Source organism: Dendrobates tinctorius, unplaced genomic scaffold, assembly GCF_039654945.1.
Source record: "Dendrobates tinctorius isolate UK_male_01 unplaced genomic scaffold, ASM3965494v1 ptg000022l, whole genome shotgun sequence".
Taxonomy (NCBI): domain Eukaryota; kingdom Metazoa; phylum Chordata; class Amphibia; order Anura; family Dendrobatidae; genus Dendrobates; species Dendrobates tinctorius.
Window position 1 is genome coordinate 21007607 of NW_027361690.1, and position 12516 is coordinate 21020122.

Sequence of the window (12516 nt, forward strand, 5' to 3'; positions counted from 1 at the left end):
GGTAACAGGAGGTAGTGAGGCTGATTTGATCGGTGGAGATCTGCCACCTGAGAATGAGGATGACGATTGGACCTCAGGAGTCTCAGATTGGATTTAAAACAGCCGACGCCCTATTCAGTTGCTGGTGATTCCTTCTGGCTTGTCAGCTCTTGGTTTTCAGCTCTGTTCCAGTCATCTAAAGCTAAGTTTTTCTGCTAATGTTCACACTTGATTTTGTTGGTCTATTCAGTTTTTTATGTGGTCAGCCAGCCCCGGCTGGGGGCTGTGTTGAATTTACACTCTTATTTATCAGTATTTTGCCAATTTACTTTTTGTCCCTTACTAGTTTGGTCTCTTTTTGCTCTGTGTCAGAATATTTCAGAGTGCTGATATAGTGGGAGAAGTCTAGTGACTTCAGGGTTAATTTTGCTATCAGACGTGTTGGACATTATTTTTGTAGGGTTTTTTGCAGGTTGCAGACAGTGTATTTCCTTTCCTTTCTAGTTAGTTTGGGCCCCATCGTTTGCTCAGCCTATTTTTCTGCCTGTGTTTGTGCCTTCATCTTGTTTCACCGTCAATACATGTGTGGGGGCTATCTATTCCTTTGGGGTCTTCTCTGGGGCAGTTAGTTTTCCACTTTTCATGCTTCAGGCTTATTTAGTTCTCCGGCTGTAATGAAGCGTCTAGGAACATCGTAGGTACGCTCCACGGCTGCTGCTAGTTGTGTGGTAGGATCAGGGATCTGCAATCTGCATAGTTACCAACCTCTCTGGTTTTCTGTGACTTAGCTTGTTTTGCTTTTTTCTCCTCGGTGACCCATTCACAACAGTGCTCACATCTTGCACAGCAGTATGCACCCTCGACCGGCTATTCAAGGATTTCATACATGCGGCAAGACGTGCACTGGATGGCATTGGCAATAGTGGAGCATATCCTAATGGGGATTGCACCAGACAAAGATAAGCAAAAATAAATAAAAAGTATTAATAAAATATAACAGCAATTCAGTAATACCTCCCTTGGAAACTCCCTGAATCCAAAGTCACTGAATCTCAAGTCACACACTTACCACAGTTCGCACTTACACTCAGGTCACACTTAGCTCGTTCACACTCGCTCAGGCAGAAGATTTAAAAGATTTTTTTTCGCTTTTACCAGTACACCACCCTGCTGCTCAATGCACTTCCAAAAGGAGTTGAGCCCCAACCAGCTGCCCCTTATAAACCCTTAATTATGAACTCCCACCCTTAATTAACCCCTTGTGAATATAGTTACACCTCAAGATTTAAATGCAATATAGTTAACCCTTAAAAACACAGATAGTAAAATAAGAGATTAACCCTGTAGAGAGAAAAAATAGGTTAAAGAAGCCCCCCAAAAATTGAATAGGTAGAAAGCACTCCGCAATCTACAATTCAGCAACTTACACAGGCATTTGTTATAGGTTTTCCAAACACCTCTTCACTGAATCTCAAGTCACACACTTACCTCAGTTCGCACTTACGCTCAGGTCACACTCAGCTCGTTCACACTCGCTCAGGCAGAAGATTTAAAAGATTTTTTTTTTTCCCCTTTTACCAGTACACCACCCTGCTGCTCAATGCACTTCCAAAAAAATCAACATTATTTGTATGGACTTTTTACGTTGTTTCACTTTGTGCCTGATAAAAGCTGTATTTGAGTTTTCTGTGATGGGATTTATGAGGACTACAGTAAACCAGCGTGACTTTTACATATAAATGGTTCCTGTGATACCTCATATCCCTCCCAGGTGAGTAGTATTGTTACTATACATATAAGAGAAAATAAGCATTTGATACTGCCGATTTTGCAAGTTTCCTACCTACAAAGAATGGAGAGGTCTGTAATTTTTATCATAGATACACTTCAACTGTTAGAGAATATGAAAATGAAAACCAGAAAATCACATTGTATGGTTTTTAAATAATTAAATTGCATTTTATTGCATGGAATAAGTATTTGATCACCTAGCAACCAGCAGAAATTATGGCTCTCACAGACCTGTTAGTTTTTCTTTAAGAAGCCCTCCTATTCTGTACTCATTACCTGTATTAATTACACCTGTTTGAGCTCATACCTGTATAAAAGACACCTGTCCAAACACTCAGTCAATCACACTACAACCTCTCCACCATATCCAAGACCAAAGAGCTGTCTATGGACACCAGGGACAAAAATGATGGGATGGACTACAGGATAACAGGCAAGTAGTTTGGTAAGACGGCAACAACTGTTGGCATAGTTATTAGAAAATGGAAGAAACACAAGATGACTGTCAATCTTCCTCCATCTGGGCCTCCATGCTAGATCTTGCCTTGTAGGGTAGGGATGATTCTGGGAAAGGTCAGAAATCAGCCCAGAAATACACAGGAGAACTTGGTCAATAACCCGAAGAGAGCTGGGACCACAGTCTCAAACATTACTGTTAGTTATATACTACGCTGTCATGGAGTAAAATTCTGCAGGGCACGCAAGGTCCCCCTGCTCATGCCTGCACATGTCCAGGTCCGTTTAAAGTTTCCCAATGAAACTTCGCTGATCCCAGCGAAGGCATGGGATAAGTTCATGTGGTCAGATGAGACCAAAATAGAACTTTTGGTAACAACTACACTCGCCGTGTTTGGAGGAAGAAAAAGGATGAGTGCAACCCCAAGAACACTTTGAACCATGAAGCTTAGTGGGGGAAACCTAATACTTTGGGGATGCTTTCTGCAAATGGGACAGGACAACTGCACCGTATTGAAAGGAGGATGGATCGGGTCGTGTATTACGAGATTTTGACCAACAATCTCCTCTCAGTAAGAGCACTAAAGATGGGTCATCGCTGGGTCTTCCAGCATGACAATTACACAAACACAGCTAGGGCAACTAAGGTGTAGCTCCATAAAAAGCATTTCAAGGTCTTGGAGTGGCCTAGCCAGTAGAGATGAGCAAATGTGTTCAGAAACAGCGCCGAATCTGAATTTGCCATATTCGCGCCATATTGGTACCCTATTTGTGCCAAATTTTTGTTTAACAATCGTTTCCGAACATATTTGCTCATATTTACTCCAATGGCGTTCGGCTATATTCAGCAAATATTGCAATATTCGTCAGTGATCGTAATCCGAACTGAATATTGAAAAATTTGCTCAACTCTACTAACTATTCTCCAAGCTTGAACATAATAGAAAATCTTTGGAGGGAGCAGAAACTCAATATTGCCCTGCAACAGCTGCAAAACCTGAAAGATCTGGACAAGATCTGTATGGATGAGTGGGGAAAAATCCTTGCTGCAGTGTGTGCAAACTTAGTCAAGATCTACAGGAAACTTATGACCTTTTGACCTCTGTAATTGCAAAGTTTCTGTACCAAATATTAAGTTCTGTTTTTCTATTGTATCAAATACTTATTTCATGCAATAAAATGCAAATTAATTGTGTAAAAATTATACAATGTGATTTTATGGTTTTTATTTTCAGTTTCTCTCTCTCACAGTAAAATAAATAAAAATTATTTCTCCATTATCTTCTCCATTCTTTGTAGGTGAGAAAACGTGCACATTCGGCAGTGTTCTGTCCTCACTAGTTGAAGCAGACTTCATGTAGCTTATACAGGCAGCTAAACCACTATTCCAGGGTCCAATAAGGAGACTGTAGGTTGAATCTGTGTTTCATTGAACGTGGTGGTATTTTGATGCGGTGAAACTACAAACAAAAACATATATACTTTGAGTCAATACACAGGGTACATCAGGGATACATATCATACATAATACATTAAGAATCAACATCTGCACTACTAGCTGAGGAGGGGAAAACTAACTGAGCAGGCTGATCTGAGACAGAAATTAGATATAGGAAGCGTGATTACATACGAGCGATGCTGCCACAAAGGGAGAAGAGAAATTAGATGCTTCCAGGATGCAGGCTGAGAGAAAATGGAGAACTGGAGGGAAAATGGGGGCTTGGCTAACCATAATCCTTAGCAAAACTTACCAGGGTGCCTTGCAACCTTCCCAGAATACATTGTGAACGGGGGGAAAAAGATTCAGGAAATAAACACACAATAACACTGCCGTTATGACTCTGGTCACTAGATGGAGCCAGAAACAATGAAAACATTAAATCTATGGAAGAAAACTGAACATTCTGGATATTCACTAGTAATATTATCAGATAGACAAACAAAGATTATGAATTAAATGTCGGAGACAGAACATGCAGTGTATCAAATACTTATTTTCCCCACTGTATATACAGGTGCATCTCACAAAATTAGAATATCATCAAAAAGTTAATTTGTTTCAGTTCTTGAGTACAAAAAATGAATCACTGTGCTTGATTGGCCAGCAAACTCGCCTGACCTTAACCACAATCTATGGGGTATTGTCAAGAGGAAGATGAGACATCAGACCCAACAATGCAGATGAGCTGAATGCTGCTATGAAAGCAACTTGGACTTCCATAACACCTCAGCAGTGCCACAGGCTGATCGTCTCCATGCCATGCTGCATTGATGCAGTAATTGATGCAAAATTAGCCCTGACAAAGTATTGAGTGCATTTACTGAATATACATTTCAGTAGGCCAACATTTCGGATTTTAAAATCATTTTTTCAAGCTGGTGTTATAAAGTATTCTAATTTACTGAGATAATGACTTTTGGGTTTTCATTAGCTGTAAGCCACAATCATCAACATTAACAAAATTAAAAAATAGAAATGCATCACTCTGTAGTGACTCTAATATGAGTTTCACTTTTTGTATTGAAGAAATGAAATAAATTAACTTTTTGATAGTATTCTAATTTTGTGAGATGCACCTGGTATACATGCATGCATACATACATACATACTGTACATACATACATGAGCAAATCTTGAGAAAGACTTCAAATGCATATAAATCACACATGTCTGGCTGGTTGCTTGTTCAAGTATTGCATAGGATTTAGCTGATATTTTCACACACAGACACACCGGGTGAAAGAACTATTGAACACATCACCAATTTTCTAATGAAATATATTTCTAAAGGTGCTATTAACATGAAATTCTCACCAGATGTCGGTAACAAACCATCCAATCCCCACAGGCAAATAAATCAAGCCATAAATGTGCATAAATTAAATTGTGTGTAATAATGAGAAATGACACAGGAAAAAAGTATTGAACACTCTTATGGATATTTATGTAATACTTTGTATAAACGCCTTTATTAATGATAGCTTCAAGATCCCTCCTGTATGGAGAAACTAGTTGCATGTAGAGATGAGTGACTTTGCCTTTTTTAGGGTCGAGTCGGGTTTCATGAAACCCGACTTTCTGAAAAGTCGAGTCAAACGAAATCGCCCGACTATCGGGAAAAGTCGGAGGTCCGACTGAAACACGAAACCCAATGCAAGTCAATGGGGAAGCAAAGTCGGCAGGGAGTGGAGGAGACCTACATGCCGGACCATGTTTTTAAAGTGCGCAAAATCTCTCTCCCCGGACGCTGCACATGTCATCTCGTTGCCCATAGTGTACGTCCTTGCTCATTGGCTGAAAAAAAAAAGTCACGTGCTGAAAAAAAAGGCACGTGCAAGCATTCTGTGAAATCCGACTATCCGACTTTGGCGCTTGGGTCGACGACCGCATGGCCGACCTCACGCTATGGTCGGGTTTCGCTTGGCGAAACCCGACTTTGGTGAAAATCGGCGACTTTTGAATGTGACCGACCTGTTTCGCTCAACTCTAGTTGCATGTATTGCTCAGGTGTGATTAAGGCCCATTCTTCCACGCAAACACTTTTCAAATCCTGAAGGTTTCGTGGGCTCCTTTTTAGAACTCTGAGCTTTAGTTCCCTCCATAAATGTTCTATTGGATTCAGGTCATGTGATTGGATGGAGTATTCTAGGAGCTTTATTTTCTTTCTCTGAAACCAATTGAAAATTTCCTTAGCTCTGTGCCTGGGATCATTGTTTAGCTGAAATGTTAACCCTTGTTTCATTTTCATCATCCTGGTAGATGGCAGCAGATTTTTATCAAGAATGTCTTGGTACATTTGTCCATTCAACCTTCCTTCTATCATATGAAGTTTGCAAGTGCCATTTACTAAAAAACATCTTCACACCATGATTTTCCCACCTCCAAACTTCACTGTTGGTATGGAATTTTTGGGGTGATATGCAGGGCCTTTTGGCCTCCAAACATGGTGTGTATTATTGCATCCAAAGAGTTCAATTTTAGTCTCATCTGACAAGACTATATTATCCCAGTATATCAATCACAGGTGTCTCTAAATGTTGTTGAGCAAAACTTTAAACATGTTTGAACATGCTTTATGTTAAGCAATGGAGTCTTGCTTGGTGAACATGCATACAGGCCACAAAGGTTGAGTACATTACTTATTGTGTTCTTTGAAACAGTTGTACCTGCTGATTTCAGGTCTTTCTGTAGTTCTCAACAGGTAATCCTTGGCCCTTAAAGAGCTCTTCTGATTCTTTTCACTCCTCTATCTGAAATCTTGTGGGGAGCACCTGGTTGTTGCTGTTTTTTGGTGAAATGATGTTCCTTCCACGTCTGGATTTTGGCACCAACAGTGTTCACTGAAACCTTCAGTAGTTTAGTAATTCTTCTGTAACCAAGGCCATCAGTATATTTTGCAACAATAAGGTTGTGAAGGTCTTGAGATAGCTCACTGATTTTACCCATCATGATTCATGAAATGTTTCTTGTGTAATGAGACACCTTTTTATAGGCAATCAGTTGAACCAGCTGATATTATTTTCCAAAAAAACCTACTATGGTTTGTGGTGCTTTTATACTCCCTGTAAACCACTGCAAAAATAGGGTCTTAACCAAACCAGACCAGAATGTAAAAATAATTAAATGAAATTAATTTTGATTGCGCCAACAATTCGGGAACCCCCTACACAAATAAAATCTTTTCCCTTTAATCAAAATCTTTAGGGATTTTATCCTTGCAAACATGCAAAGTCTGCAAATCTTTGAATATAAAGAAAAAACTGAAATAAAGAAAGGAGATAAAATCTATCAAATTACAGATTTTAGCACATGCACATCTCGAGGGGTCACATATTCCATTAAATGTCCCTGTGGTAAATTGTATGTGGGGAGAACAAAGAGACCTATGAACATAAGAATTAATGAACATTTGAGGAACATTAAGAAAAAATATGATGACCATCCCCTTTCAAGACACTTTGCCAAATTACATGGGGGCTCAGTTACTGGAATTGATATAGTGGGTATTCAAATTATAAAGCAACACTGGTGAAATGGGGACTTTATTAAAAGAATGTCAAAAGCTGAAAGCCGTTGGGTGTTTGAGTTGAACACACTAAAACCGAGAGGACTTAATAATGAAATTGAATTATTTGCATTTGAGTGAAGTGGAGCGAGTATAAAAGGCTCTGTTATGAGAATAGGACCGTCCCTGAGGAAGGAAAACGCCATTTTTCCGAAACGCGTACGAACTGGTCCTATCTGCCTATCGTTATCGAAGAGTACGTACCACAAGCCCGCAAAGAGTCACGTGACTGAAGACGTCACGAAGGTCCTACAGGTCCTGTAGGTATACGCGCGCAGACACGCGCACACAGCAGCACCGTAGGACGCCGGATTCCAGCGCCTGTCACCAGCCGGGACAGCACTTCACTAACTTTCATACCAGCTCATCAGAATTCACACGTCTATGTGATTTATGCTAATCAGCATCCAGAACATCTAGCTCAAGCACTAAAACATCTAAACCATTGGCACCTCGTATTAATATTGATATTGAGAATATAAGGTAAAAAGTCCCTTGTATCCAGTATTATTATTATTATTATTTGTCATGGTCTTATAACTTAATACCATTTCTATACATATATAGAGGATATCGCCATATAGGAGTGCGGACAATAGATTTCTTCTGTAACCAGCGCAAAATTAATTTTATTTAATTGATATTTTCCACTATGCGACAGGATTGCGTTCTACTGTAATTACTGATATATTTCAGCTGGTGTCATGACTTTCCATGGCTTTTTGCACCTCTCTTTGTTCATGTATTCAATACTTTTTCCCTGTGTTATTTCTTATTATTACACATAACTTTATTTAAGTCTATGTGTACACCAACAGACAAGACATAAATTATTGTTTTGAGTGTTATTACTTTCTATCTGTAACCCATGCAAGTTTTTGTTTGCAATTGAAGTTAGAAGAGAAATAAAATTGTGGATTTGGTTTGTGATTCGCAGGTAAAATTGGTTTAAGAATGAGTATTTTCTGCCTGACCTCTACTGTATGCTCTCCACTGGGAAATATTTCATGCAATAAAAATATGCTAGCAAACCTGTCTTCATAATATGGCATTATAGTATATATAAATAAGATAGTTACATAAATATTAATAGACCTGTTTAGAAGTAGAGTGCAGTACTCATCGTTAAGTATCTTTCTTTCCTTAGTGTCCACCTTCAGACTGTTCCAAAGAGCTAAGCACGTGTACAGTGAGGCCGCAAGAGTTCTGGCTTTTAAGAAAGTTTGTGATGAAGCACCTGCCAATGCTGTTCAGCTGCTGGGAGACCTCATGAACCAGAGCCATGTGAGCTGCAGAGACATGTATGAATGCAGCTGCTCTGAATTGGATCAGCTGGTGGACATCTGTCTGTAAGTTTGACAACTACACTGAAAAAAGCTTTTGGCTTCCTGTTTGATTAGATGATGAAGTAATGACATTCGTTACCACAATATCAACCCCTTTGGCGCCACTGTTAGAAAGTGACTAATTTCTTTTTTTTTGGCAGGTCACTGTAGTACTGTACAGCACTCTCTGGGAGGAAATAGTTAAATGTTAGAAAGTTATATTCTTTGAGGTTAACCACAATTTAAATCTTTTAAGCACATGTTCTTTCTGTAGAACACATGCAATAACTCAGATACATTTCTATTTAATGTATATACAATTTTTTAATGATTTCTGTGAAATTGTAGATTTTGCCGTTTACAGAATCCAACTACAAAAATAATTAAAAAAAATAAAATAATTCAAAAGGAAACAACGCATTCTTGTAAGGTAGTGGATCAGAACAAGATTTTAAGACTTTTTGTTTACTTACTGATTTCAGGAACATTAATTACCTGAAAACTAATTGGGATTCATAGGTACAAATTTTAATTCTGCAACATTCGGTGACACATACAAGGACTCTATTCCCATGTATTTCTATTTATGATTGCAGACCCTTATAGTAATTGCCATATACATACATTTTTTGCCACAGGTCACATACAGATGATATTGAACACGCTCAAGACTTGATCCTGCTTCGTACCGAGCAGACACTGGCTGTGGTACCCATCCACCATCTGCCAGTAGCAGCAATGAATGGAGCTAGCTCCATTTGTTTAACCATTTCTGTTACTGTCAATCACTGATAGCAGCATTTAAATAGCTTGATTGCCAGTGCGTGCGCGCATCCCTCCCATCGCCCCCTATCCATAAGTTATCATGGCTGCCGGGGGCCTTTTGCCATCTCGAACCCTTTGAAGCCCAGACTGGGGCTTGTCTTTGTAGGATAACTTCAGTTACACAACACAATGGTATTGTGGTATATAGTATGAGCAAGCAGGTGATTGTAGATTAAAGTATGAGCTAAAAAATAAAGTAGAAAGTAAAAAAATGTAAAAAAGTCTAAATCACCTTTCTTTTTCTTGTTAAAAAATTAAGGAAACGAAAAAAAATAAACATATTTGGTTTTATCATGTCCATAAAAGTTTGATCTATCAAAATCTAAAATTGTTTAAACAGCCGGAGAGAGAAAAATTACCCTCCAGAATTGCTGTATTTTAGTCACCGTACCTCCACCTCAAAATGCAATAAAAAGGTTTAAAAACTTTGTATGTACCCTAAAATTATAGAAATGCAAAACTACAGCTCGTTACGCAAAAACCAATCCCCAATGACCACTCCATCAGAGGAAAAATAAAAAAGTTACAGGTCTTAGAAAATCGTGACTCAATCAAAATTATTTTTTTACAAAGTACAGATAAAATACAGTAGAAGCTTGGTATGAACTGCGGTGACCTCAGCACTGTGAGAAAAAGTCTCACGTGCAGAGGTGAGTTCACCGGGAGAATTTCACTGTGGTGAATTTGAACTGCAGTGAACTCGCCTCTGCACTGTGAGATTTTTCTCACGATGCTGAGGTCACTGCAGTTCAGAGGTCCGGCAGGGAATGCAGCCTAGTGACCGGTGGTAACCTCGAGGACATCACCACTAGTCACTGTTGCTGCGTACACAGAAGCTCCTTCATCAGTGGTTTTCAGCCTGGACAGTTGTATCTTGGCACTGTCCAGATTGAAAACTATTAATCCTCAGACATGGATTACGGCGTGAGACAGAACACGGGGCAGGTGAGGGATATTGTTGTTTTTCACTTTTGTTTTATTACAGGAGAAGAGGAATTCAATGGAATGGGCGTTAGGTGAGTATAACTGTGTTTGTTATTTTTAAATGAAAAAAAGGAAGAGCTTTGTTTTTATTTCCAATATAAGACTTTATTCTGGATGTGTGTTTATTTACAATATAACTATAGGATTAGTAATAGATAAGTGTCTTATAGACTCCTCTCCATTACTAAGCAGTGGGCTTGGTGTCAGACAGTACGCAGGTGACATTAACCCCACAAATATTACCCCACTTGCAGCCGCTACAGGGCAATTGGGAAGAGATGGGCAAAGCGCCAGAATTGGCGCATATAATAGATGTGCTGTTTCTGGGCAGCTGCCGGATGCTATTTTTAGGCTGAGGGCCAATATCAATGTCCCCTTTCCAGCTTGAGAATACCAGCCCTGAGCTGTCACAATCCATTTTTGGTTGCGTGGCAGCTCTAGGTCCTCTATAATTTAAATGTAGCTTTTTTTCCTTACAGGCCAGCTTGGGTTAAAGTCAGTTTCCCTTGCTGGCAGCTTGCTGCAACTGCAGAGTTGCTAGGTCAGCTGATGTGGGTGGTGACCACTCCCACCATTCTTTTAAATAGTCACCTGATGCATCAGCTGATTGTTGGTGATAGAGTCATTCTATGGAGACTAGCCTTGCAGTTGCAGCTCTCTGGTGCAGCAGCTCCAGCTAGGCTTCAGGATACTCTGGTGCAGTATGCTACTCTTGCTGTATGGGTGGATAGACGCCTCAGGGAGAGACATACACCAAATCTACCCCCTGTTCTTTCTGGTGAGGAGGATACACTGGTGCAGAGGGACGAACCTATGCAGGTGGGAGCAGTCTCCTCAAACTAGGTTGCCTGCGGTTCGCCGTAGGACTGGAGCACAGTTTCTACTGTGGTCTTATGGATCATTTCATCAATGTCTACCCAGCTCATGCCAAAGTAAGTTCTCCATCACAAAAACTGCGTTCCCCTGGTCGTATGGTGGGAGACGACAAGGATGTGTACATTTCCTCCATCTTTTCGTCTCAGTGTAATATTCCGGCTGAAGCGATGAATGGTTGGGAAACTGAGTCTATACCGGTGCTTGTGGATAGTGGACCTGGAGTCAATCTGGTGAATTCTCTTTGTTCAGACCCATGGTCTGATCGGTAGGTCACTGGCGACACCCATTACTGTTTGGGCAATTGACTCTGTTCCTTTCAGCCAGGGTAGTGTGACCCAAGTCGTAGATAATATTGACCTGCGTATAGGGACTCTTCACGAAGAGTCCCCGTTGTGCTACGTCTTGGAGGGCACGTCAACTCCCATTGTTTTAGGCCTTTTCTGGCTGAAAAGGCACAACCCGATCATTGATTGATGGTCCAGGGAAGTAGTTAGTTGGGACCAGTCTTGTAAAGACTGCTGCCTGGTAGCTACTGTCTCTGCCGTCCATCTCAAACCTACCCCTTCTCTAGTGGAGGCAGCTAAGGGTCTACCAGGGAATAAGGGCAGAATTCAACCCTCACCACAAGGTAACCCTGTGTCTCGGGTTCCTCTCAGGAGGAGTTATTAGGGGGAAGGATGGTGGTTCCCCCTGAATGTAGTGAGGGTATTAATTTGGTGACACGGTGAGATGCCTCTGTTGTCTGTTCCTTGGAAATTACCATCTGTTGGCAAACGTACGCGTGGAAATAAATGTTCAGGTCCAGACCTGTGTGTGAATGAGTATGTGTAGGTGTCCATAAGGTGGAAGTACGCATCTGGGGCCTGGAGTTGTAGGGTGATCGGGCTGTATTGGGTGTTGGCCATTCTCAGCCCAAGGACATTCCAGCCTTTACCGTAGACCTGAGGATTAGGTGACTGCGGAGGTGAATCCTAGTGGATCGAGGCGTCTTCACCGTACGTCGTTTCCAGTGAGGTCCAGAGGCCCCTCTGTTGTGAACTCATTTTCTGGTCTGCCTCTGGTTTCTGGTGAGGGAGCTGGTTGTGCTGACAGAGGAGTTGTGAGTTCTCTTTCCGGGCTCCCTCTGGTGGTGGCAGGAGGTAGTGAAGCTGATCTAATTAACAGAGACCTGCCACCTGATAATGAGGAAGAGGAGTGGACATCTGGAGTCTCAG

General features: G+C 40.7%; 1 protein-coding gene across 3 annotated transcripts in view; it reads left to right on the plus strand.

Annotated features, from left to right (window-relative positions):
• GALK2 (galactokinase 2) overlaps positions 1-12516 on the plus strand; it is a 400864-nt gene that overhangs the window by 369596 nt on the left and 18752 nt on the right. For all 3 annotated transcript variants that reach the window (XM_073568463.1, XM_073568464.1, XM_073568465.1), the window contains one exon: positions 8440-8641. In XM_073568463.1, the coding sequence (XP_073424564.1) occupies positions 8440-8641 (202 nt within the window). The remainder of the gene's footprint in view (positions 1-8439; positions 8642-12516) is intronic.